We start from the raw sequence: 27,455 nt of genomic DNA, 5'->3' as shown, positions 1-27,455 counted from the left end.
GATAAAAACTTTAACCAATATAATACTTTCTTTTAATGTAAAACCCAGTATATAGTATAAACGTCTTAAAAGTGGGCTTCTTTTTTGTAGCTCATAAGGCATTTAAAAGTAAACAGGTTCTTTATCATCATCAATCCCCGTGTCATTAAAACTGTCTGTCTGTCTAGACAAAAATCAATATCTTTGTATATTCCAAGGGGTTGATCCCTAGATTGTCATATATTTAATGTCAATGTGAATTTGTTCAACAAAGTCAAGTTAAAAGTCTAATAAATATGATGATACTGGGGTAAGAGTACTGGTATATAGAGTGGGAAAATCCTATGCCTTTAGCTCGACAGCAGTAATATGATATAATAAGATGATATTTTCCAACCACGTTTTGCATTTAGAATAAATATTAAAGGTTTTTCTAAGTGCATAAACCAAAAAAAGTGAACGATGGAAAAAGCAGACCAGCAAGAACCACTAGCACTCGCTATAAAAAGCCGCCATGCCGGGTCATTCATTCATGCTGGAATGGAGAACTGAGCACTGAGAGCGGAGGGCAGGGAGTGGGACTGGAAATGGGAATGGGAACCCAAGGCATGCAATGGCCAGGTCGGGAAACCTGACATGTTCTTTTCGATCAGACAACGACCACCACCAAAAGGCAAAAAAATGTACAGCGAGGGGGAATGGAGGGTGTGGGGCCCAGTGTTTGTCATTGTGGGCACTCGGGCAGGTGTGTGTGTGTGTGTAGTACCTCAATCATGTAATTATTTCCTCCGCAACAAAGCCGAAAAAGAGAGTGAGAGAGTCTTTCGGGGTGTGATGTGTGTGTGTGTGTGGGGCCAAACTTAAACTGGTAGCGTGCTTGCGGCTCTCTCCCTTTTCAGCAAACAGCCGAAAACACGAACAAGATTGGTCTACATACAGATATTTCTTAAATTATATATAGGTACACGCAGACACATACTGGTATAAAAACATTCGTGTTTTGTTACTCAATTTAATTCAGGTAAAATATGTATTTTTCCCCTCTCTTCCTCTCTGTTTTTTTCTGTATATTTTCAGCCGTGTTTGGTTTGTTGTCTTCCCTCACCAAAAAAAAAAACACAGAAAAAACATGAAAAAATAAACCTAAACTTTGGTCACGAACATGAAAAAAGCGACGTTTCCGTTGAACCGTCTCGAAAATGGTCGCCGCTTGATTGGCTAGGTTTTTTCTCGGTTTTATGGTCGATTTTGGGCTTAGTCTGGATCTGGATGATTTCGATACACAAAATGGTCGTCGCAACTTGGCCCGATCTTTTCCACAGAAACGATATAATCATTTGGCTAAGCAAATTTTCAAGGGAAATCGGTATACAATAATTATTGAAATTCACAAAGCGAACTCTGCGGTTTTTGGCACACATCTTTGTAGGCTGGACCGAAATTGGTATAATAAGATTTAATCAGGCTACTGCGGTTTGAGCCCAGCTCGAGATTATGGGCTCGCCTTGAAGAGTCTCTCACGGCGAGTGCAAAATGTTTTCGATTTTGTAAAGTTTGAGGCCAATTGGAGAATCTTATGTCTTGTGGTTGGAAGTATTACGCAATGGGTAAGAAATTGTTTGTTTAGCGAGGTAAGTACTTACTTATGGAGTTATCACCTGAAATGGGAAAAGAAAAGGTTGTTATTAGTATTGGAATTTGGCTGTATGTCAGCTTTAAGTATGAATGATTATGATTAAATGTTTTATGTTTCAGAATTCAGTATCTAAGATGTCCATTTCAGCTACTTTTCAATTCCCTTAAAGACTTTCTTTCCCACAAAATCTCATTTTTAAGCCACCATTAACCAAAATTCTCCAAGTCATTGCAACTCTTTTAGTATTCCATTTAACCCGAAATTTAATGGAGAATTTAACAAAAAACTGAGCATAAATGGCATACATCCAGATGCTTGAAAAAATCGTTAAAAACTTATTGAGGTGTGTAAATATTTTAAGACTCCATTCACCTGCGAAGGAGCATACTTGACTGCCTCAAAGTAGAGGACTGAGACATCGAACTTGTTTATCTCTTTTTGGTGACAAAGTTGCTGCACGTATATAACTATGGTATGATATTTGGCCAAGAAACTTTCCTTACCGAAGTTGGCTTGTATCAAGAGTGGAAAATAATTAACCTCAAAGTTCGGAAAGCGGAAGTTTCCCAGCCGGTTTGACATGGTCAACACATGCAGCACGTAACGAGCGGTCAAGTGGCACAACTTCCTATCCCCATACTTGCCCAATTCTGTCCTGGGACCCAACATCGTAATTGAGAAGTTTCGATGGCAAAAAATAAAGAGGAAATCCCAGCCAGGATGGTCTCAAGGAAGCGGAGAACTTTGCTCAGAGGTCTATTATTCGAAAATGGGAGGAGGTTGCAAGTAAGGGGTTGGATCTCGATGATGATGATGATGGGCAGAGGCAAATAAAATCATGCTGTCGGAAATAATAGCGTCTAGTCTGGAACTTAATTCCTACTGGGTATGGTTTCAGGCGGTCTTCCTAGCCCACCCCACCCTCTTCCAAGTTTATGCAGTTTCATAAGCAATTTTTGATACTTTTCGTGAAGCGGCGGCAGCAGCTGCGTGATTAGCAAATATTTTCGTTTGATAATCAGCGAACATTCCCATTTCTATATGCAGCTGATGCGAAGCTCATGAATATGACTGGGCACTTTGTTTTGGCCATTTCGGATATTTCTGTTAAAGATGGAACTGGCTTTAATGGCTGGAGCTGCAGTTACGTCCGGTTCAAGCTCATTGGGATTTTCTGTTTGATAAATGGGCGGCGCAGTAACTATCAAAAATGTACAAATATCTTTCGTACTTTAGTATACAGTTGAAGAATATCAGAACTAACATATAGAAAATATTTTACCTACAACTTTTGCTTATTCCCACAGCAGACTTTCCCCTTAGTTCCACCTTAAAGTACCCAGTAGACACTTTCTAATCGCACTCAATGGCCATTTACCTAATTGAAAAGAATGTAGTGAGCTGTCTATCTATCTGCAAGCATTCATCTGTCAGTGAATATTTTGCAGTCTAAAGTTTCTTTTTTTCTTGGTTTCCGATCCCAGGTTCGATTCAAGGCAAATGCTCGGACAGCTTGGCATTGCCATTGCCATTTCCAAATGGGGGCTGCTCAGGGGCGAATTCGGGCCTGACTGACAGGGAGTAGGTGTGACCGGGCTACTCATTCATTCTGACAGTTTTCCCACCCACTCTCGCACACGAAACGCAATTTGTTGGATTGTGGGCAGTGCCCCTCGAGCTGGAAAGCACTCAAAGCAAATGCTATACTTTGAAATTGAATTTAAGTTGGCCAGAAAACAAGAGGCTTCAGAAAGTAATAAATGATTAAAAACTTCAATGCTTATTAAATAAATTACATCCCTCTTTCAGATTTAGGCATTTCCTTATAATACCTGATAATATACTATATTCTCATAGCTCCCATATTTCTTTCAGTGTAAAATTACCACCACTTTGAAATGAGAAAAAAGAAAGACAGAGACAGGTTTGCTTATGGCGCCAAAAAGCATTTCTCGCAGGTCGCAAGTCGCAAGTCGCGTGTCTCTGGGCTTTCATTTCATTTCTCTGGCAGTCTTTCTTTCTCGTTTTTTTGTTTTTCGGCTCTTGCAACTAATTTTCATTTCCAACAGAGTGCACCTTTCGCCGGCAGCCGAAGAGAGGGGGCTGGGCCGGGTGGAAATCTTATTAAAAAGTGAACAGAGTGCGATAAAATTGAATTTGCATTCAAAAGCCATTAACCGCAGCAGTCACTCAGACCCTGCTATCCCCTTTGCACTTTCTAAGAACTTCAAAATACAAAAAACAAGCGAAGAAAATGGAGCTGGCGAAAAAGTCCTTGAACTGGGCTTTAATGCGAGGCATACATATTTTTTCCAAAAATTCCGTTCGAACCCAAAGGAAATTATTATTTCGCGCACATTTCGTTGACAGCTGTTGGCTATAAAAATCTATACGTGATATAGAGATATCAATAATTATTTCATATGTCTACTTGCTTGGCAATAATCACGAGTGCTTTCACTCGGCTGGAAAAATATTATTTTAATTGCATATCAATTTCACGCTCTTTAGACCCCCAAAGCCCCGCCAGTCCGCGGCTCAATCAGCAGCGAAGCAACAAATTGTTCGAAAAGCCATTTGGCCAATGATCTGAACGATGCGTTTATAATAATCACCACCCACCACCCACCGCTCACCTGCCTTTCTGTTTTGTTTTTTGGCCCACCTTTAACCACCCATTTCGAATTAAAGCTAAACGATTCGGGGCCATTATAAAGCCCAGGGAACCATGTTGGCCAACTCGCGCTCCCTCTGCGTTCGCCTCTATTGGTTCATAATTGCCCCACTTATTGCCATTTTTATGGCGTATTACATCCAGCCCAGCACGTCCACTCCGCTCTGTTCTGAATTTCAATTAATAACTCGGAAAGAGTTGTAACGAGCCAAAAATACAGGTGGGCCTCTGTTTTATGTTTTACATTTCGGGGGCTCAATGATTTCAGTTTATTGAGAACATCGAATCTGCCGCAAAAAGGCAACAAAAATGTGTTAACTTTGAACTCTGACTTGTTTGGCCTGAATTTTATTAGATTTTCAGAGTGGGTAGATCATAGAAAGTTGGGATTTTAAGCTGTGAATGTTCTCATAGCTCTTCAAATTTCATAGCTCTGCTGTTTGTATCATCATTTAAGAATGTTTCTATATAAGCCAGGCCCTGTCCCATCCAATCTAACTTTAAAAACCAATCTCAGTAGAATCGATCGATCAACGAGCCGAGCAGATTGACATAATTATTGGTCTGTTGTATTGCTGCGCTCATCGCATGTCAATTAAAATCACAATTTTCGATGCAAATCAATCAGGGACTGGTGGACTTGGGCTTAACGGCGTTCAGGAGTTAAGTGAACCACCGAAGAGGGATTGATGTATTGCCCAATGGACCTGGCCAGACATGAGCTGATTTAAAAAATTGGAGGGAGAGTGAATGAGATTTGTTTTTTCTTTTTGGCAAACATGTCAGACCGTTTACAGATGACAAATTCATTTTTAACACGACACAAAAGTGAAAACCAACTGGGAAAATATGTTTTCTTATGTGCTCTCATCATTGAAAAGCTCACAAAGGGACATTGCAAGGCACATTTCCCAGGGAGTCGCTTATGTGGTCTGTCTGACATTTGACTTTTGCCGCCTCCTTTGGACAACCTTTGTGTGCTTCGGATGTAACATGTGCACCTCTCTTTCTCTCTCTGCCTCTGTGATAGATAGCAAAAATACAAAATTAAAGATTCGCCTTTGGTCGGCGTTAAACGGAAGCTTGGCCCAAAAAAGGTCAAGTCCAAAATGATGGATGATGCTGTGACACTCACTCACTCTCTCTCAGATACTCAAACCCACATATACTCGTATATCCAGAAAAGCATCCCCAAGTGACATTCCTAGCTCGCTCTCTCCTCCCTCTCAGCTCGCTTTCGGGGTTGCAAATGCTTCGATACTTCCAATCCTTATCACAGGTAGCTAACTTAATATCCGCTTTAAAAATATCCCATAACTTCGGCTATCTCGCTGCTCATCGCATAAATAATAACTGTTAACTGTTAACAGGGCCAAACAAGCCACAAATTAAAAACTACAAGGAGCACTAAAAAGGATGGGAAGTTCTTCGAAATTTACGAGCACCGGAATCACGTGTCAACCACGCGCGTTCTCGGTTTCAGTTTCAGTTTTGGTTTCATCCAACCCCCAACTCCGAACTCTGAACTCAGGGAACACTCACCTCGCCGCGCTGAACACCCAACCCAATCGAGTCCTGTCCCGAGGACGAACCCCTCCCAACCCAGGGGTTTCCGCAGCTGTAGATATGATGCATGACTCGACGGAAAGCGGTGGCGTTGTCGTTGTCGTTGTCGCTGTTCCTGCCAGTCGTCGTCCTCAAGGATTCCCATTCACGTGCTAAGCGTATGCGAACTTAAATCTGTTTGCTCCTGCCGCCGAATTTGAATATATGAGACTGTGGCACAGGAACAGGAGCGGATGGAATCCTTTGGCCCTGCGGTTCGCCGTTTGCATATAAAACACAAGGGAAGTCAACAGCCGATGACAAACAGAAAATCCATTTTCACACACACATTAGTTTTATTTAAATCACACACACTCGCATCGGGGGTTACAGGGGTTAACCAGGAGTTGGGCTAGGATAGGATTTCTTTCCGTCCTTGTTGACTTTTCACGCTCTTTTAAATGCCGTTAAATGTGAAGGCCTTGTCGAGATTCGGCAACATTAATCAAAAAATCTGAGCATGTAGGTGGTTCTTTTTAGGTAAATTATGATTTTTCATATTCATTTCGGTTGTTGACAGCAATGCTGTTGGGGGCTTAGATAAATAGAAGCAACAGGATATGATTTTTGTACGAGAAAGGAAGTTTCTAAGATGTCAAAATCAAAGTATGGATTGCCTTGTAAGGAAGCACTTGTAATAGTAAAGTAAAAGTAATGACTGCTTTCTAAAGAACACCTTTTAAAAATCAATTTTGTATACGTTACAACCTTTTCAATGCATTTTCTAGGATCATCTCACAGAAGACTGAGACTATTACCATCCCTAATGACTGCGTAAATGCAGCTTTCAAAAGAACTACGCAGAAAGATCTAATGACACACTTAGTAGATGTTTTCTAGGCTTTTAAAATATTAAAAAAATAACATAAAAAAACAAAGCAACTTGCATTGTTTATGCAACTCAGCGGAGCGCAACCGAGAAGTCAGAATCAGAAGCCGGCGATCGGTACGTGCGTGATGATAATTTATGGCATTCCGCTGTCCGGGCTTAGTTTTACATTTTTACAGTCATTTGTCTTTGGCAACACCCTCGCCCGAACCTGGCCAGTAATTACAGCTCATTGATAAGTAAAACTGTGCTTTATGCAAAAACTTGGTAATTTATTAATTTATTATAGTTGTTAGGGTGAAGCCCCCGCGTCATGGAAACCAATCGACCCCCCAGCAGCGACTCCACTGAACTGGAAGGCATTGCGATTAACTCGGAGCTGAGTTACGGAAACAAATAGGTGTACTTCGCCTACTTATGATAGCACTAATGCCCGCAACTTAGTCCAGTCTTGTGAGATAAAGTCGCAAACAAGCTATTTTTATGGCCGAAAATCCAATCCAAATGTTTACAAATCGCTTAAACTGGCAAGTCGGCTGATGAGAAGGAGGATTCTCTTAAAAAAAGACATAAAAATAAATCGCGTACAAATTGAAAATAATTTCAGATCTGATTTTGTCCTGGCAAGCGGGCAACTGGACAGAGATGTCTTCGGCGGAATTGCGGAGGACAGGCGGGTCAACCACCACGGGTGGTGGAGCAAAGTGCTTGGTGCCGGAGTGGTGCCGCGGTACGTACGGTGGTGTCCCTTCCATTCCACTAAGTACACAAGAATGGAGCGTAAAAAATTTTATCGTCGCGGTTTTTACGGAATGTGATCCGCGGCGATTAAGTGCGCGGCTTTTGTGTCATTGTCATGCCGTCGTCCTGGCCAAAAGGGGCGGGGTTCTCAAGGCAGGGGCGGCGGTTTATTTGCAGGGAGTCCTCCGCCCCAGAACCCTCTGTAATGTATTCAAATTTTTCCAAGGCGAGGCCAGAGTGTCAGTGCATTCATTTCATAAAATGCTTTTCTCTCCTCCACTTTTCCCCGTTTTCCACTTTTTTCCTTTTTCCAGCTTTTTTTAATTTAATCGCGGGCAAATATTTTCATTCTTACTGAAACGCTTTTAGCTAAATGAGTGGAAATAAAATTAAATCGATATTGGTTAACGTCAAAGTTTTAGGGGAAACCTCAAATGACCAATTTGGGGGAAAATTAAAGGAAACCCAAGATGAGTTGGGAAAAGGTCCTAATGCGGGAAATTGATTTCCTTAAATGATTATTTGCTCCCTAATCGAGTATTAAATTACTCAACTTGTAAGTAAAGTACTTTTAATACTATTTTATAGATTTAATATAGAAAACTGATACTCTTTGTAGGGTATTTAAGGTGTTTCAAACCGAGATTTTACCATAAAGAGGGGCATTTTCCCAAATAAAGATAAGGTGAAAGAAAAATTGCCTCACTAATTTCCCTTTTACCTCACACAGATGCCACAAGAACCTTGAACATTTTAAATTCTCTGATAAATTTGCAGGCCCTTTTCCCTTTAAAAATAATGACAAATCAGTTTGCAGATAAAACCACCGAAAAAGCCACCCAAAAATGTGGTAGAAAATAATAATCTTAAAATTTACTTGGCCCAGCCGCCGGCTCAAGCTTAACTAATTGTAACAGATTTTTTCACAGTCACGTTGGAAAGGGAAAGGGGCCGGGAAAGGCGAAAGAAAAATATGGAAAACCCTCTGGGGCGTAAACGTCTGCCTGGCATTATCCTGGCTGCGGTCGGCCAATTAGAACCCTTTGTTTGCCTTGGCCAAGACGCCGCGCCGTGCACTTATCTCCATAATAAAGTCGTAACAATTAATTCGAGCGACCCGAAAAGGGGCCACCTTTCCTTCAGCCCAAAGGATTCGGGCCTTGAAAGGAGCCTTGAGATTTTTCATCGTTTGACGCGTAATTAGTGCTTAAAAATTATTTGACGAGCGTCAATTAATTTAATGCCCGGCGACAAGATTTCAAGTTTACCTTTCTTGGGGGTTTATTTTGGGCGGGATGTGATCAAAACAATGAAGTCAAGATCAGATAGTAGTCCCTGATATCCTTCTATCTAGCCAAATGTTTAGCTTAACAAGTTTCCAACCAACTATAGTCACAATTTTACTTACTTAAACAGTCCCAGAGAGTCCACAAGTCTATTAAATGTCAACCAGACAATCAAGGGATATCAATAACTGAATAAATTTATGAGAAATCCTTCCTCCCCTTCTAATACCCATCCGTTAGATGGCCAACAAATGTATAGCAATCTGAGTATAGTGAAATATCCCTGACTTTTTGCCACTTCGCACCGAATTCGTTTTGAATGAATTCAACTGTAAAGGTTAAAATTATAAATGTGCAAATGACTCATCATAAATAAAATTAATAAAAGGCACCGCGATCCTGGCCCTGTCCTCTGCTTTTTTTTTCTCTGACCCTGGCAGACTCCGAGGCCTTCATTGAGAAAAAGTACAACGCATCAACATAAATATTATGATAAATGGTTTGTTATAATCGTAATCCTCGGGGGGTAAGTTTCGAGTCGTGCCGCACGCATTTTTTATGCTCTTCCACTCTTCCGGCCTTCTGCCCTCCACCCACCAGTGCACAGTCAACCAGGAGCAGGATGAACTGCTTTGGCTCTCGAATGGAGCAACATATGGTCGCGGGGTGGATGATGCAGATGGCGCTCCGAATGGATTGCCGCCTCTCAATAGCCGGGGCCAACGAAGTCAAATTGTTTTTTATTGGTTTACCCCCAAACTGCTCCTTTCAGTGAAAGTATCTCAATGTCCTGGTGAGATCCGTTCGCGTATCTCGCAGATACTTGAAGAGAACTCAAACATGTTGCTCGACAATTACAAACTTTTCTTGCAGTTCATTACGCCTAATTAACACTCGATGCTGAGCTGGATGGAGTTTTATTGCTTACACTTTGTGTGTGCATGTAAACAGGCTATCAAAACAATAACTGAGGAGAAGTCCCCAGCCCTGAAACCTCCATCCTGCGAAGGGATTCCGACCGAAATACGCGCCACACATTAAAATTCAGGATGCGTTGCAAACAATTTGCGGCAAACAATGGGAGAGGATGCAGGGATACAAATTGTTATTTCAGCCAGGAAAAGGAATGTGCTCTTAAATGGCTTGGCTTAATAGGCCTCATTTTAACCGAGGGATATACGTGGCTATATTTAAATTATTAATACAGTTGCTTTACTTAAAGGTTGCCATTAAAAGTACCTGACAGATAGATTTCTTTAGAATTCTCTTTCTATAATAATACAATGGGGGATAGAAGACTTTAAAGGTTATATTAAGTTCGAATCAGTAACCTTAAATGTGATCTTTAGCCAACCTATTACTCATTTCCCATTCACAGATCTGCCGACTTGAGAACCATTTAGATCGGTTACCACTTGACAAGGAATTAATTTGACAACGTTAACAAATTAAACTGTTAAACCAACACAAACCAACTCAAACTCCTGGCCCTGTTCGCACACTGAGATAAACAAATGGTCGCCGGACGGACATTTACAACATCATTTGTAATCCATATCGCTCAGCATGTCGTCCCTTCGTTCCTCGACCTGGCACTCTATACATAAGTATGTAGTGTGTGGCAGGGTGTGGGTGTGAAAGATGTATTGACCCTTCAACGGCGCTTCGGAATGCTTCACGCTATTTATTGGCTCACTTTCACTACGGGAAACCAGAGGCCAACCGGAGTCCCGGACCCGGAGAAAGATTTCTCCCCTCTGGGGAATGCCTTGACGGTTCCATTTGCCACTCTGCACCGGCCACGTGTTGGGATTTGGCGGTTAAACACACACTCTTACACACACTTTCCGGTGGATTAGTCCTGCTCATTTGTCAACAGGATGTGTGGTTGCTGAGTGTGGTCAATATTAATTGGCAATGTATTAGTTTAAGTCAGTTCACATATTTGTTTTGCCTATTGGTGGGGATTTAACTTAATGATGACTATATTCGGAATAAATTTAATACATTTATAATTTGAATATAAACTTCTATTGAGAGAAAATGGCATTAAAGGAACTCTTCTGCTGGAAATGAAACTGATTTAAAGGTCTTTAATGGTAAATACTCGATGATGAAGTTGTTACAAATGTTAAACAAATTTCGGGTTCTCAATCACAAAAATCAATAAATTTCGGTTTATAACACTTGTTTTTGACGAAGAATTTCCATCATAACAGCTCTCATTCACGTTATTTAAGTTTTTTACAATTAGTGAGAAACTTAAAGTTGTTCACAGAGGACACAGCCCCTTGCAACTTGCTCGACTTGTGTCCGATTTGAATGATAAATTGAAAATCTCCTTCCACATATTGCAGCATTTTATTCCCTGCAACCCAATAACTCCACTTGTGTCCCTCGGCAAGTGAATGGGGAAATGGGGACTGGGAACTGGGAACTGGGGAATGGCGAATGGGAGGCACTGGTTTAAAATGGTGCAGAGGCAGACACGAAATTCGTATTTGCTGTGCTGCAAGATGGCCCGAGGCCGAGAAGGCTTGCAATTGCAACGTGCAACACGGCATTTCCCCGGCCTCCACTGCCCCCTCGATATCGAAGGCAAAAAAAAAGGCAAAAAGGGGGACAGGAAAAAATATTTTGACAAATGAACCCAAATAACAGGTTGCAATCGCTGTGAGGAACGGGGCTCGGGTTTTGGGCAGGTCGGACAGGAAAACGTATGGTCAGACAACCTTGATACCTCATTTATTTTAAATGCGGCTGCCTCGATCCCTGGCCCAGCTGTAGTTTTCTTTAGTTTTTTCTGTATTTCTTACTCGCCGCGTCGCCTTTTCGTATTTCTTGCGCAAATGAAATCGACACATTCGACTCGAGTCATAGCGAAGGGAAATAAATGAAACATTTCCAGCTTGGTCCGCTCTGCTCTCGAAAATTGTTACAAATGATCGCAAATAACAGATCTTTGCCGGCACAGACCGAGCTGTCCATCAAAGGAGCCGAACCCTCTCGGTGCGTGATCGAGTGGCGGAGGTAAAGGGATCGGGATCGGGATTGGGACTGGGATTGGAAACCAGACATAGAACGCTGGTCTCTGGCTTTCTGGACGGGAAGTGGCGAAGGCGCCGCCATGCTGCGCCTCATTTGATGCAAGGTAAATTGCATTGATTTCTTGATTAATGACAGTTTCGCATTTCACTGGCTGCACAGCGAGAAAAGTGTTTGGGTTGACATTGGGCGAATAAAAACCATTATACTCAAGGTAGGAAATCTCCAAAGCTAATCAGATAATTAGGAAATTAGTGTAAATAGGCAGACCAGTTTATTTAGCAGCAGTGAAAATGTATGTCTTAGCATTTAAACGCAGCTTAATGGCAGCTTACTTTAAAAAAGTAAAAAAAAAAGCTAGCATATCCTTTAATTTTATAGAATATTTGAACTTATTCATGATGAATTAAAAAACTCGTGAGTCCCACTTAACATCCATAACATCTCTTAGTATTGCCTTGTTTTTTCTCCCAGTGTATTGTGTATCTGCACTTACCCTGATTGTTGTTGTTGCTGCTTTTGCGGGATGTCTTCTTCTCCTTCATCCAGGGATACTCCGGCACCGAGTCCATGCCATCAGGCGTCTGAGGGACAACGCCAACCGGATATCCGACACCGACATTGACATTAACGTTGACGCCCACTCCTCCGATGGCGCCGGATCCAACAGGTGTCCCGATTTTTGGACTTTCCGGACTCAGGTGGTTGAGGAACTCGGCCATCGACGGCTGCGAGTTGATGAAACCGCCCTCGGAGGCTGCCATCCAATAGGCCGTGTCCGCGGTCCGTTTATCACAGTTCGGGGCCATCTTGTTGACCAGCATCACCGCCGGCACAGGTGGCGCCCCCTGCTGGCCGATGCCGGGTGGTCCGACACCCACTCCCACACCGACACCCACAACGCCAGCACCACCGCAACCACCCACTGGCAGGCCCGTCTGTCCGGTTTGCACCTGCAGCGGATTCAGCGGCGATTCCGACTTGATTTGCGTTCCCATCGGGGTCGCATCCAGGGTGCTGCAGACCTCCTGCATGGCTTGGGTTTAGCTTTTCTTGATTCAGTTACTATCTACTTTAATTCCGTAGTATCTTAGTGATTCCTCAGCTTGGGACCCTGGAAGAACGTACACAGTTTTCGCATTCAATAAAAGTAGATTCTCTTCAAATATCAAGAAACAAAGCTTAGTAATATAAAATAAAATATAAATGAAATGTATAATTCATTTAAGCTGTCCCACTAATCACATAGCAAAACTCTTTTGAAAAATTACTACAATTTAAATTATGCCGAGCTCTATTTTGAGAAATATAAAAATTGTTTACAAAACCCCAATATTTCTGAATATTTTTTATGATAATACCATATTTATTTATGAGGTAATTTGGTACATTAAGACTTTAAGAGACTTGTTTTTTGTCAATTGTTTTTTAATATTTATTTATTTATTTACAGCATTTAAACTTATTTTCAAAAACAAATAAATTGTAAATATTTGAAATAATACTTGAATATGTGAAATAAAATATTAATCTTTATCTTAACAATTTCCATATTAAGCAATATATATCAGAGAAAGCTTTGTTTACTAATTTTTCATCAAAGGAATAGCTCAAAATTTTTAAAATTAAGAATTGAAGATTTCGAATTTTGCATTCAATTTGGATTTTGGGCGGGTTGTCAAAGCGTTTTGGTTTCCAGAATAAAGAATTTATAATGCAATATATAATGTTTCAAGATGTTCTTATGTTCTTTTTGGAATGTTTATATTTACGGAAGAAAATTTACCAAGGACGCCAAAAACCCTAAATGGCGGGGATTTAGATTAAAAACAAGTTTCTACACAAAAACAAAATAGAAAATAAAAGTAAAAATTGCATCTTAGCTTGCATTGCTTGTACTTTTCTAATCACTGTCCTATCAGCATGGTATTTATCGAAATACAAAAATTATTTTTCAGTTTTGTTATTTCAACAAAAACCTTATTTTGTATTCCCTAAAAACAGGACAAATTTGTGTCAAAAAATTTGTATGAAAATGAAACAAGAAACAAAGCGGCGAGTACTAAATAAAGCTACTTTTCGATCTGTAAAATTGTTCTTTAAATTTGAATTGACCAAACCAATGCACAAGGTTTTTGATAGTTCTTTTTATTTGATCGAAGTCATTGAAGTACTTATTTTAAAATGGAGAATCACAGGAACATTTTTGCAGAGCCTTAGATATGTATCGAAAATAATTGGTAAGACAAAAGCATATCGTACCATTTCAAATAGATCATTTACAGATCACTGTATTCCATATTTGTTTTCGATTTTAGGTTTTCATAAGCGTTCTTTGTCGAAATTTCACTCTGTTGCGGTTTTCACTAAAGTCTGCACTTGTTCGCACTAACTGTTGTGGCTTAACCCTTTGGTTTGTTTTTCTTTTTTGTTAGTTTCAACGGGCACAACTTTCGCGATGCGGGTTTTGCATAGAACTTTAGTGTGTCAGGGCTTATCTGTGGGCCGCGAACAGGCGACAACCGCGACGACAACGAGGGAACCCAGATCCGAATATAAATATGGCCACCGTTGTGTTTGCTCAACCGTCAAGTGCTGTTTCGGGGCTTGTTTTTTGCTTTTCAGGTCGACACACACCTTTTGGCAGCCATGGCGACGCGAAAGGGCCAACACAACCGACGAAACTGCGGCGATAATGCAACTACGCGCTGCACTACAGTGCGTATGCGTGATGTGTAGATATTGTAGAGTTTTGTAGAGTTTTGTAGAGTTGCTGCGATCGTTGCAATGGCCACACACACTAACACAAATACACACACGCACGCTCAGTTATTGCAATTCGTCTGAGATAGTTTTCTCCACTTCGCACTCACACACATGTGGGCACTAGCTGTCCCTTTCAGACCTACGAGAGGTGCGCAGAACCGGTTTTTCAGGGGTTCCTAAAGCGGTTCTTATCCGAATGCACCAAATTATGGCTGAACTTTCAGTTTCATCAATTGAAATATTATTATTTTAAGTTTTTAATACTTTTTAGGGATTATATTTTATTTAATAATATTATTATTACTCCTTGACCACCGAACCGATTGTCAACGAGAGCGAGAGCGAGACAGAGGGCTTCTGGGAAGCTTCGTGCTGTTCCCGAGAGCTAAGAGCAGCCAACAACCATTCCATCCAATAGCACCGAACGCACTGAACTGCGATTTTGGACTCCACTGGCAAGGAGTGGCCTAAGCGACAGCCACCGCATCCATCACGCTTTTCCTGGCCGGCACATGCGCGGTGCCATCTGGAAACTGGTTACTAAAGCCATTACTCGTAGTGCCCAGGGGGTGGAGTTCACGCACACCGGCGCACAAGTCTCCGGCCTTCCGATTGGCCGGCACTTCACTAGGTTTTGTATCTTTGCGGTCGTGTAGCTCAGTAGCCCCTGTATCTTGGGCCGTCATTTCCGTAGCGTTTTCTTGCCTCACTCGCTTTTTTCCACTTCCAACGCGAACGTGTTGCTTGTGACGGAATTTATTTGGTTTTTTGTTATTTACACATTCCGCAGCAGCAGAAAAAATGAAAAGAAAAACGAAAAAGAAGAAGGAAAAAGAAAAAGCCATAGATGGGAGTTTCTTCTCGCTCTCCGGCTTTTTTGGCTTTCGGGTATTTTTGACATTTCGCTTTGCTCATCGCTCTTTTTGTTTTGGGCGCCTCTTCTCTTGTCTAACCATCACGCTGTCAATCTTTGGTGGCATGCTTTTTGCCTTTTCGGCCACCTCTTCGCTCTCTTTTTGCCACATTCTCCAATCTCCTCCAATCCACTACATGCCGTCCAGTCGTCGGCGGCAAAAGTACGTAATTATGTGCGGATTTTAATGCACACGAGTGTCACTACAGGTGTAAAAATATTGCCCCATTCGTAACAACAGGCTGGAAGAGGGGAGGGGTGTTTGGAGTCACGAACAATAGAGTGCTGAAAAAAGAGCTTTCATTCTAAAAGAGCTCTAAAGTTCCACAAAAAGCATTTACTGAGCCAAGTTATATTATCTAGGGTACTTTTTCCTTTTGGTTTTTCGGGAAAAAGTTGAAAACTCAAAGAAGCCTTCTTAACGAAAACGAATTAAATTCCAGTATTTCCATTTTTATGGATTTCACAAGCTTTATATACGTTTTGTGGTTATTTTAGCTCAGTTAAAACCACATATGATTTGAGTAATTTTCTGGATTCAAATGAACTAATTGTCATTTTCATGAATTTTGTTTTATTTTAGCCAAAGGGTTAGCACCAAATCTATAAAATAATATATTACAATTCAATATCAATGATCTTGGTATATGTACAGTCTTAATTACATTAAATTAAACCCGAAATATTCTTAAAAGTCTAATAAATTCTGAATAAAGTCATAATCGACATCCAAAATATCCCCTGAACCGTAGAACCCGAAGCAGAACTATTCGAGTCCCAGCAGAAATTCTGCATCATTGGCTGCTCCTGGAGGTAGCTAGATTTATTTGGTTCTATGAAATTTCCTTGGTTGGGAATAGATGGTTCCAGACCCAACCAAGTACTTCCCCAATTAGAATCGAACTCGCTGAAGGACTGTTGGGGAATATCCATTGGGGCAGGACAGAACTCCTGGAGGTAATCATAGGATTGATAGGGTGGTGTGATGTGACCATCTTGTAAGAAAAATGGAGCCTCCTGCTGCACTGGAGCGGGTTCCACGTTTGTGTTGGCATACTGAAGGAGGCGCTCCACGATCTGTTCGTCCTCCAAGAGATCCTCGCTTGAATGGGAAGCCGCTGAGATAGTCGCGGTCAGAGCTCCTTTGGACCCTTTCTTATTGGTCGATTTCTTTAGCTTCATGCGGCGATTCTGGAACCAGATCTTGATCTGTCTCTCAGTGAGGTCTAACCGTTGGGAGATCTCTATCCTGCGAGTCCTTGCCAAATATTTATTGAGATGGAACTCCCTTTCCAGTTCGATAAGCTGATGACTGGTAAAGGCAGTGCGAGATCTCTTGGACTTTTCCAAGGACTTGGTTACAGTTAGGGGAGCTGCTTCTGCGTTTAAGTCGAGACAAGGATACATCTAAAAAATATTACAAACCTTTTAGTTTCACTCAAAATCTATTGAGCCATTTCGAACTTACCACGAAGTCGCTAACTGAAGAGTTGTCAACGAAGTAGTTTTCAGTTTCAATGTTAAACATTTTTCTAGAAGAGCCCAGTATTGTTTGCTTCTGTTCGCTTTCAGTTGTGTTTTTTAACTAGATGTCCCTGGAGTCATCCCATTTGCTTATATACCTCAGCTGGCTTAGGTAACGGATCGGTTAGGGGCCTACCTGTCCCGCCGGCGACACTTCCTAGTTCGCAGACGGCTGGTCTGGCCTGGTAGATGTCGCGTCTCCCTGAGCCCGGCTCCGAATCAAGGTGAAGTCTCAGGCTCCAGAGAACCCGACACTATTCTGGCTATCGTCACGTTCGGGCGACAGGAGTCCTGGCTCCTCATTGTTCGGAGTAAACGAATTCGGAGATTTGGCTTGCAAGGATCTGCTGAACTATATAAAGGGGCAAATATTTATTAGTAGTTAAGTTTTACGTAATTAGTATTAAGGAACTTTATATACAAATAAAATATAGCCACGTGTTCGGTTTAAGTTGTTCCTTAACCATCTTAGAGATCCAAAGCGATACCTACATGTGATCACCTCAACCCTGTTTAGTCGCAGGCCAATGAAGACCCCAAACTCCCGACCAGGTAAAGATCGGCCATGAACGGGAAAGATTTTGGTTTTCCCCGGGGTTTTCCACAACAGTTATGAATATCTAAGGGTTGAGCTACCTGCTTAGTAAGGAAGAACCTCCCGATCCGATCCTTCCCTGATCCCTGCCCATAAAAAGATTGTCACTTCGGGCTAATCCAATCACCCGCTATAAAAGTCCGCTACATACCCGAGCTACGTGCTATATAGCACAGATTTACGATGGTCCAGGCTTATGTAAACTAAAACTATATATTCTACGAGGGAACACATAAGTCCAACTAAAACGAAATCTCCCAAGAGAGATCTGGATCCCAGAAGATCGGTTGATCTGAAGGGAAGCCTAATCTTCCGCTGGGTTGTTCTAAATTTATGAAAAATATCTCTTAAAATGGTGGATATTATTTTATTTTAACAATATTTCCCTTTACATTGTACGAAACATTTTTAGAAGGTTAAGATATGAAGCCAACAGGCCAAACCAACCATTTGGCTAAACAATTTTGTGGTCACAGCGGCAGGCTCCTCGTGCTCGTGCTCCTTAGTGAGCTCAGATAAATTGGTGTCATCACATCATAAAGTGATTTCCAGCATATTGAAATTTCCTGCAGCTTTTCCATCTCGGCCAGAGTGTTGTGTCACATGGGAAGGATATGAGGACACTCGGATCACATTAGATTTGCCATGTTTTGTGAACAATATTTCATCGTCAGCTGTCACGGAGTCATGTCTTTTTATTAGTTATTTGATTATGCCAATGATAGAAACTTGTGGAATTTCATTATCGATAAAGTTTGGCAAGCATAGGAGCATAGAAAAATTGGTTAACCAAATGAATAAAGTTGTAGATGTGGAATGAATACATAAGGACGGCCTTCACATATTTATTTTTGGATGCATTGCCATGACAATAATAGATAATTATTTCGATCTCATCCTGTGATCAGCTATCGGCTAATGTATTTCTAATTGAAATATTTTCACCCGATTCGCTTGACATAAAACCATGAAATTAAGCAATAAAAACATTCCATGAATTGCGGAAAAACAATTGATTGATGCCCTACATGTCCATATATATTCCATACTTAGCGATTTCCTATTGTTCAGATAGAATAAAACGGAGACGTAACTGTCAGATAATTCCGTTAAACGGAAAGGATTAATGAGTAGATAAGAATTTGGTGCCTCCTCAGTGGGACGACTCATTTGGAGCTTCCCTGTGGCACCATCCTCTGCCCTATGCCCCCTGAACCACCCACACCCACACCCACCCAAGAACAAGATGCAACTACCGCAACAACCGTGACAAGTACAACATTTGTGTCGCCTGCCTCGGCTTCAATCTGTCGCCCTCCGCCTGTGCCACGCAACCTTTGACACGCATAAATGGAACAGTCAACCCCCGGTTCATGCTCCACCGCCCGACATAGCCCTGCTTTCAAATCTGCACTTACAAAAACTTTGTTTATTTATTAGTTTTACAATTTCCTCTGTTTTATGATTTCTTAAGTATTATACATATAGTTCGTAGTTTCAAATCGATCTTAAAAGGTGGCTAGTACCCTTCAGGCTTTCGATATATAAATGGGAAAATAAAACTGCGGATTATTCGATGTTTTAAATAGTTTACAAAATCACTTATTATTCTAAAAAATTACCTTTTTATAGTTTTAATTTTCTATATACAAATTTTCATCACTAACAAATCAATCAAATTAATTTATAATTTATTTTTATAATAGAATATATTTTTCCTGAGTGGTTCAGACATGCCAATGTCAGCTCCTCGCAGTACGGTCTACGGTGTACGGTCTGCTTGTGCTGTCCTGGCCCGAAACCCGGACCCGGCACAAACAAAGATCGCAATTTGACTCTACACCACGGAGCTGTCAGCTGGCAGAGAGTGAAGGAAGATTGATTACCGCCATCGAATTGTTTGCCTTCATCCAGGGTGGTTGCAGCGGCGGATGGGGCAGCAGAGGATGTGCCCTGTGTGCCTGACTTCGATTGAATGGCATCGGCATCGGAATGGAATCGAAAGAGTTGAGCCACCAAACACGATACTCCTGCTGTCATATGTAAACAACACTTGAAGTTTCTGCGGGGATTGGGTTGCGTTTTAAACCCCAGACGAGGATGCTCTTGGCTTAAAGCTGGAAATAAGCTGTATAATCGGGTTGTTATGATAATTCTGGGAGTAACATGGATATTAAAGAATCATCTTAAAGTTTAAGAAACGTCTTACTCAGGGTGAGATTGAACTTATTCTTAGCCTACTTTAAAAGCATTGCCGAAGATTCCGAATCCCTAAATATTCATCATCCACTCCCAAATCTTATTTTAGCTTTTCCAGGAAATCATCAATGAACTCCATCTGCTTGGAATTGAATTTGCTGGGCATATTTAACACAGTTCTCGAAGTTGGACTCGTCTTTGAGGCCTTTGTAGGCCATGGCCCGGTACATCCACGCCCTCAGGTTCTTCTCATCCAGCTTGTTCAGAACGAAATCGCAGTCGACTATGCCCCGCTTGAATTTGCCAGATCTGTGGGGATGGAAGGGTATTCGTCAGTCGGTAATTATACAAAAGGAATTTCTATTTAATTGGCTTACTTGATGAAGCAGAGAGCTCGATTTATGTAGAGGATGTAACTGTCCCGGATATTTTCAATGGCTTCGGTGTACATGTGCATGGCTGCTTCGTAGTTACCCTTTCGATACTCAGCATTTCCTAATCTGGATATTAAATTATGTTACTTTAAGAAGAATACTCCAAAAAAACGTACTTTCGAAAGTTTTGGGCCACTCGTTCTCTTTCTAAGCGAGCTTTAGAACGCTGATCCAGATCCATTTCCACCTGACGCATAAAGGGAAATCTATCCTTAGTCCTGTCGAAACGCTTGAAAGTTCTAGGCCTTGATCTTTCCTTGGAAACATTATCTTCGGGTGCAGTAATAACAGTAGAAGAGTTTTTCCTTTCAGTGATTATAAAATTTTCCTCTGTCATTTTCATAGTTTTGGGACTCTTTTCAACTTTTTGTTGCCCTTCGTCATCTTCCCTAGATAAAAATAATTAAAACGTTTTGTAAGAGATCTGATTTCCTTCTTACTCCTTTGGAACTTGAAGGTTTTCCAGCAACCTGACCACTTCCTCAACTGTTGATTCGGAGTCCAGAAAGCTTTCATCGATTTGCGGGTGCTGCAGGGAGTACATGCTCCCAATTATTAAGTAATGACCGGCGGATTCAAATAAATATTTGCTTTTGATTAGACCGCTGCGGAGTTTTGTTTGTCCGGAATGTTTGTTTACCAGCTGGGCAAACGAATCGCGTGGCAACTTTGGGGTTGCACTATTTACTGCCCATAACCAACTGGTTGCCTAGCAATATGGTCAAAAAGTGTTTGTTGGCTATCGATAAAATTGTTCTTTGAGTGATTTTAAATGCTTAAATATATACTTATTTATATTGATTAAGTACTAAAATTTCTTGGTCTCCAAGTTTCTAAGACTTTGATTAAATATTTATTTTGCAGAAAAGTTACAGCTATAAAGCTATATGCATTGTATTACGTTTTCGCCAGTCATTTGCGTTGAATCGTTTACATGATTACGGGTGTAGCGAAACACACACCTGCATACCCTGTAACTGCCACTCCGGCTGATAGCCATAGTCATACTCACGCTCACATTACTTTTCATTTAATCTCATACAATTTGTAAGATAAAGAAATGCGCAAATGCATGTTCAGCTCAGCTTGGCTCGAAGGATCAATTATAGACTATAAAACATAATGGCATCTAATAATAGTAGAGCCGCAATCTCAACACAACTGAACGTAGTACCCCCAAACCTCCCTCCGCTGTACAGAGAGCTCTGCACTTAGAGAAAAGAATATTAAATTATTCATTTTTAAAATTATTCGAAACGTTAATGTCCAACTGAATTAGCTATACATTTCCCCTAGTAATATTTTGTATTTATATTTTAATTTAGCCGAGCTGAAGACCTTAGCTGCTATTGCTACTAGCCTAGCCTCCTATGTTAGCTCTTAGTTTTAACTAATTGTTAGACTTAGATAAATGAATAAATAAATAAACCTACAACATTATAAAAAAAACTAATTATATTTATATGAAAAGATATATTTCGAAATTATTTGAAATAATATTACATATTTGATTTTCTCAGGTTAAGGATTTTTTAGGTTCTTGTTATGTTTATATCCTTATTATGCTTCTGGTTTCTAAATTTGTTTAAGTGGTTATAATTTCAATATGTTTTGACTCTTTGTTGGAATAGTTTTGCCACATTTCTTCTATTCTAAATATAAATTTTAATGAATTAAAAGGCTAATATAGGTTATATATAATAAATATGTTACATTTAGAAGATGCTTTCAGAAGAAATAATTTTGTAATAATAACATTTCTCCATTTCACCAAATATAATCATTTCTGGCAGTGCTTCGTAGCCATCTCTCTCGCTCCTTCTACTCACCTGGGAGTGCATGTCGCTGGGACATTACCTGCAGTGCTGCATTCAGGGGCGTGGTGGAGAAAAGGATCCTGGCTGGGTGGCGGATATGTGTCTGTGTCGTGTGGGCCAGGCATTTAGGAGCCCGGCCAGCACACACACACGCAGTCAGCCGAGTGGCAACCGGACATGGACATGCTTAAGCGCCGGGCTCTCTTGGCCACGTTAGCGGGGAAAGAGGCGGGGCCAAAATGCACGGGGATAAATAATTGCAGTGGAAGGAAGCGGCAGAAGGAGGACTGAACTGGTTGTGGCACCATTTCGCTCCTGCCGGCAAACCAGCAAATGGACAAACGACAACGACACCAAATTGCTCACATGACGCACCGCATTTTTTATTCAGCACGAATTTGGCTGTCGGTTGGCCAAAGTTGGTAACGCTCCTTGCGGCAACGACTCGCCGCCTGGCGGCATCATCAGCATAGATTGCCATTTCGACGTAATTGTTATAAATGAATTTCACGTAATTTAATTATGGGTTTTAGACCGATGAAAAATATACCAACCAACGGGCCATAAATACGGCCCAAGCCCATGCATAGAGGTCACTTGCATATGCTGCGTATGCGTATCAGCTGTTGGAGAGGGTTGAGGAAATGCTCGAATTATCCATGATCCATGAAATGGGCACAGTTCGATGGGGCGGGGAGGGGATTGGGAAATCAACCTGAATTACAAGTGACTGAATGGAAGGGGAAGTGCAGTCCAAGCTGGCTCATTGTTTAAAGGCCAATCTGTCACACTCTCTCATTGGAGTTAGTTAAAGGTTAAATTAGATTACGTTTTGTACTCCGAGTTAAAAAATAACTAAATTAAGATAAAATAAGAATCATTTAGCATGACTAATCACTGAAATATCTGCCACTAGCTCCATGGTCATCTCAACTGCTGTTTAAATTTCAATGCAAAGTTGCAGAGACTCCATAAGGTCGAAATAAATTCAGCAACAGATGCTGGCAACAACATCACGGCTCACGACCCGAGTGACTCTTGTCCCTGTTGAGGCAACCAAAAATTCTATTGTTAGCCCAAGGATTCCATTTTGGGGCACAGGATGCTCCACTACCTTGCCGTCCCCAACTCCTGGCAATTGGCATTCAAATTTTGAAGTGATTTTTTTCACGCATTCACAATCTTCCGTGGAATACAAAATAAGAACAGTTGCATATGCATATTCTTTTTTTGTGGGCCAAAACAGTACAAGCCCGGAATATGTGGAATGGAGGGAAAGTTTTTCGGGCTCGGCACGATTTGTTTATACGACAGGTGTTGGCCATATCGGTGGCGTTGAGGGACTAACACGTCTGTGAAATGTCATAACGTTTAAACGTGCCAAAAATATCCAAATTGGCCAGAGAACAGTTGGGCATAGAAATGCTAAAAAGGATGAGCCATATACTGTTGGAAGCGTTTTTGGCCGAGACTTTTATAATTTATAGGCGATGCTGAATGTGGAGCTTGAAATAGTTTACTTTAGAGTTTACCATTTATATATTTAGTATATACATTTTCGGTTTCCTAAAATCCACGTTCCACGTTGGTAGTTTTCTTCTGAGTCGTTTTGAAACTTGAAATTTCTTTACCGTAAATTTTTATTAAATAATGAATCTAGATTCAATGGACATATACATAAAAAAGTATATTTTCTTCCAAATAAGATACCTTTTCGTTAGACCTTAGTTTCAAAATAACCAGCTTAATTAACTTGCCAAGATATCTGGCTAAAACAGAGTGGATTTCTTAGCAAAGCCATTTCATTTGCACACAAAATACATTTCGCTCGGCTGTCGCAAGGATTCCATTCTCTTGGCTTAGCCGCGAATTCAAAATTCATAGCCAAAGGAGTTGGGGGTGAGCTTCGGTTGAAAGCCAAAAGCTTCCAAAAGGCGATTAGCCATAAAAATTATAGATTCAATCTAATTACAAAACGCTGCGGTTGGGCATCGTGGAGTGGGCGTGCGACTCCCAAGTGAATATTTAATTTAATTAACAAGAAACAATTTGAAATGTTTTTCGCCCAGCCTCCAATGCGGCTGCGGAATTTATTGTTATGACCAGGCCAAGACTGCGGCGTTGTCGTTGTCATCAATGATTCCGGCTAATAAAACCGCAATGTTGCCACCGAGCGAATGATTGAGCTTAGGAATTGGCTAACTGGAACAATGGGAACAATCTGTGCGCTGTTGGACATGTTTATTACATTGGCATTTCGCGTAATTGAAGCTGGCCCGCGGAGAGTTGTTTACTTGTTCCTGCTGTTGGCTTTTTATGCGAGTTTGATTAGCTGCCTCTGATTGCCGGGCGATTAGCCACGCCCACGCTCCTCGAATCCGGCATCTATATTCATTATGGCAGCCCCGAAACATGTGCAGGACATGCTCCCGGCGATGGCAAGCCGAGCGAAAACCAAAAGCAGAACCAGAACCAGAACCGAGGCGAACCGGACCACATGTCAGGAAATGTCAACAATGCGCATGAAAATTCCAAGGATCCACCCCTGCGGAAGGTCCTCCCCTTTGACCCGTGACTTCCGCATGGGCGCACTATTAAAAATGACCCACAACTTTAAGAATGTAAGTGAATGAGGAGGCAGCTATTTAAATTCTCAATATAACATGTAATTGGAGCTCTTTGATTGCTTGCAAGTCAGGTCTTTTATGAGCCCTTTGTAGAAATGAGCATTAAATGTATGAATAAAATAATAATAATTTAGTGATAAATAAACTTTGAAAATATATTTTTTATATTTTAAGTAAGTTATAGGGATTAACTAAAAGTACTTCTTAAGTCAAACTTCGTTGCTGATATATATATTAATGTCCTCAATTATTTTTCAAAGTGCATGTCCTGCGAGACCTTGGGCTGTGGCAAGTGCGAGCGACAATTTCCTCCCAGGGGAAGCAATTTGCCACACACACAGCGCTACACTCCACTCCACACCTTAGGGCCAAGGACCAAAGGGATGGATGGATGGGATGGTATAGAGTAGAGGGACTGGTGGAAATTCCTTCGAGCTGAGGCTGAGTGCCGCATTTCCGCGCTGCAAGACGCTGGCCAGCCACCGCAGCCCGTAGCAAGTAATGTGTGCGGTTAAATGTCCATAAATCAAATCCTAACACTCCACGTCCGCCGCTCAAGATGACCAACGGTACCCGGTCCGGCGGGCTGTAACTGAAACTGAACCTGAATCCAGCCGGATCTGGATTGGGAGAGGGAATGGGAATGGGGCTGGACCTGTCCGAGTTAATGCGGTTGACACTTTTCTGGGCCCTAATAGATGGGCGATGCAATGGAAATTCCTCGACTTGACCTCAAGTCGCCCGCAATGGGACATTAAATGCAAAAGTGAAACCGAAGACAACTGGGACACCAGCTAAATGCTAAAAATTAACCCTCCTTCTTTCCCTTTTTTGTTTTATCCTTTGCAGGATAAGGGTATTAAAAGGATTGATGAGGGAAAAACTGTAACATAAATAAAGTTTGTGCAAGTTTCTTTTAGCTAACTAATGTATCAGAATAATTATAATTTCCCCTTGAAATATGGCAAGACTTGAGAATAGTCTTGATCTAAATCTTTTAAAGAATTCAAAAAAAATAAAATAAAGTTATTTTGTTTTAATTTTTTATTTATCATATATGATTCTTACACATAGGTTGGAAAATATTAAAAAAAAAAATATGCTTAATTTGTTCGATTATCTAATAATACATGGCTTAAGTCACTGAGTTGCGTTAGAATTTTGCGTCCAAGGGCCAGAGACGGTTGCTTAGCTCTAACAAGACTTAAGAACTAAGTTTAATTAAATGAACTAACAAGATAGACTCCTGATTAATTGGGATAATTGAAGCTGTTGACACAGGGATTAATGTGGCTAATGCTCAGCTTTCTGGATTTGGCAGTAGGTTCGCCCCATGACAAATTCATAGAGGGACCATTATGCACGCTCGTAGGGATCTGGTGTTGGGCACTAGGATGCCAGGACTGAGTGGCCAGAAGTGGTGCGGACTTCGACTTGGACCAGGCTTGGGCGGCGGCCTCTAAATCCTGCTTGATGCTCTGCAGGGCCAAATCCACATTGTAGGAATAGTGCCCAGAAGTGGTGGTGGAACTGGAGTTGGTTGAGGGTCCTGGATTCGAAATGCTGGTTGTTGGAGCAGCTGTAGTTTGAGCCAGGTGCTCCAAGATCTCGCTGAGATCGGAGCTGGAGCACATGTTGTTGCTGCTGTGGTTGATCATTGGTGCTACTTCGGTTTTGATCTTCGTTTGGACAAAGTCTGGTTGGGAATTCACGGGAGCTACTGCCACCACAGGACGCTTTTCTGCTGCAGCGGATGTCTCCCTGGGATCCTGGGAATAGGACATCAAGCGCTGCACTATTCCGCGATGGGCACTCTGCTCAGCCTGGGGCTGGGCCATTTTGGCACTAGCCTTAGATTCGCGGGGTCCCTGGATGTCCTTCTTGAATTTCATGCGACGGTTTTGGAACCAGATCTTCACCTGGCGTTCGCACAAAGACAACCGCTGGGCAATCTCAATCCTCCTCGTCCTGTACAGATACATATTGCTCTTGAACTCGTTCTCCAGTTCCACCAGCTGGACACTGGTGAAGGCAGTTCGGGATCGCTTCAACTTCACCCTTTGCGAGTCCTGGCTGGGCTGGGTTGGTAGGTTCTCATCCGAGGACACCTGCTGCTGGTGCAGCTGTTGCGTGGAGCAATGATCGTTTAGTGTGGTGGGGTTGGAGTTCATCTGGCTGTAACTGGGAGCCAGGCTGAGGGGGTTCACAGCGTGATGATGGCCATAGATCAACTAAAAAGGGAATAAAAACCAATCAACTTGATCCCAAGATTTGAGCTTAAGTCCTAGTACTCACATCACTGTATTTGGCCTCCGAAGGAACTGCTGGATACGGGCCCACCTTGGTCAGGTGTACTGGATAGTAATGCATGACGGATGACATCTTCTTCTGCTACTGTCGACTGGACTGTCAAAAGTGGAATGATCTGTCGTCCTAAGCAAACATCAACCTTATATAGGAAGCAATTTAGGTAGATAGCCTAAGCAGGTCAAACCCGTCGACACTTCGTTGCGAAAAAATTTGCCTAAGCCCGCGAGTCGTAAATCCCTTCGTCGCTGCGTTGGCCGACTGGCACCTCGGAGACTAGCCAAGTCCGACGACTCCCGGCCATTGGCAATGGGCAATCTAGAGGCTTGTTTTGATCAAAATCCTGGCGGGATTTGGTGTTGCGTGAGACGCAGTTGCTGGGCTCCGGGGCCACGAGAGACGGAGTCTCGCCAGGTAGACGAGCTGATGATGATCGGAGATCCGAGGCGATTGTTGTCCAACTTATAGCACCTGTTGA

General features: G+C 41.6%; 4 protein-coding genes across 4 annotated transcripts; all 4 read right to left on the bottom strand.

Annotated features, from left to right (window-relative positions):
- Positions 1-1,528: 1,528 nt before the first annotated feature.
- On the bottom strand, positions 1,529-14,868 carry LOC121530395 (homeotic protein proboscipedia-like). The gene is made up of 3 exons (XM_041819414.1): positions 14,058-14,868; positions 12,292-12,909; positions 1,529-1,637 (listed from the first exon to the last, which is right to left on the bottom strand). The coding sequence occupies exons 2-3, from the start codon at positions 12,827-12,829 to the stop codon at positions 1,603-1,605; spliced, it is 573 nt and encodes a 190-aa protein (XP_041675348.1). The 5' UTR covers positions 12,830-12,909; positions 14,058-14,868; the 3' UTR covers positions 1,529-1,602.
- A 1,259-nt stretch (positions 14,869-16,127) lies between these two features.
- On the bottom strand, positions 16,128-17,030 carry LOC108116569 (protein zerknuellt 2). The gene is made up of 2 exons (XM_017228509.2): positions 16,943-17,030; positions 16,128-16,881 (listed from the first exon to the last, which is right to left on the bottom strand). The coding sequence occupies exons 1-2, from the start codon at positions 17,000-17,002 to the stop codon at positions 16,171-16,173; spliced, it is 771 nt and encodes a 256-aa protein (XP_017083998.2). The 5' UTR covers positions 17,003-17,030; the 3' UTR covers positions 16,128-16,170.
- Positions 17,031-19,763: 2,733 nt separating this feature from the next.
- On the bottom strand, positions 19,764-20,770 carry LOC108116593 (tetratricopeptide repeat protein 12). Its single transcript, XM_017228539.2, has 4 exons — positions 20,667-20,770; positions 20,343-20,615; positions 20,170-20,292; positions 19,764-20,101 (listed from the first exon to the last, which is right to left on the bottom strand). The coding sequence occupies exons 1-4, from the start codon at positions 20,768-20,770 to the stop codon at positions 19,918-19,920; spliced, it is 684 nt and encodes a 227-aa protein (XP_017084028.2). The 3' UTR covers positions 19,764-19,917.
- Positions 20,771-25,797: 5,027 nt separating this feature from the next.
- Positions 25,798-27,069, bottom strand: LOC108116568 (protein zerknuellt 1). The gene is made up of 2 exons (XM_017228508.2): positions 26,966-27,069; positions 25,798-26,901 (listed from the first exon to the last, which is right to left on the bottom strand). The coding sequence occupies exons 1-2, from the start codon at positions 27,050-27,052 to the stop codon at positions 25,921-25,923; spliced, it is 1,068 nt and encodes a 355-aa protein (XP_017083997.2). The 5' UTR covers positions 27,053-27,069; the 3' UTR covers positions 25,798-25,920.
- Between the last annotated feature and the right edge of the window lie 386 nt (positions 27,070-27,455).

The sequence above is a fragment of the Drosophila eugracilis genome, unplaced genomic scaffold, assembly GCF_018153835.1.
Source record: "Drosophila eugracilis isolate 14026-0451.02 unplaced genomic scaffold, ASM1815383v1 contig_1438, whole genome shotgun sequence".
Classification (NCBI taxonomy): Eukaryota; Metazoa; Arthropoda; class Insecta; order Diptera; family Drosophilidae; genus Drosophila; species Drosophila eugracilis.
The sequence above is the reverse complement of the archived record's forward strand: the minus strand, read 5'-3'. Positions and strand labels throughout refer to the sequence as shown.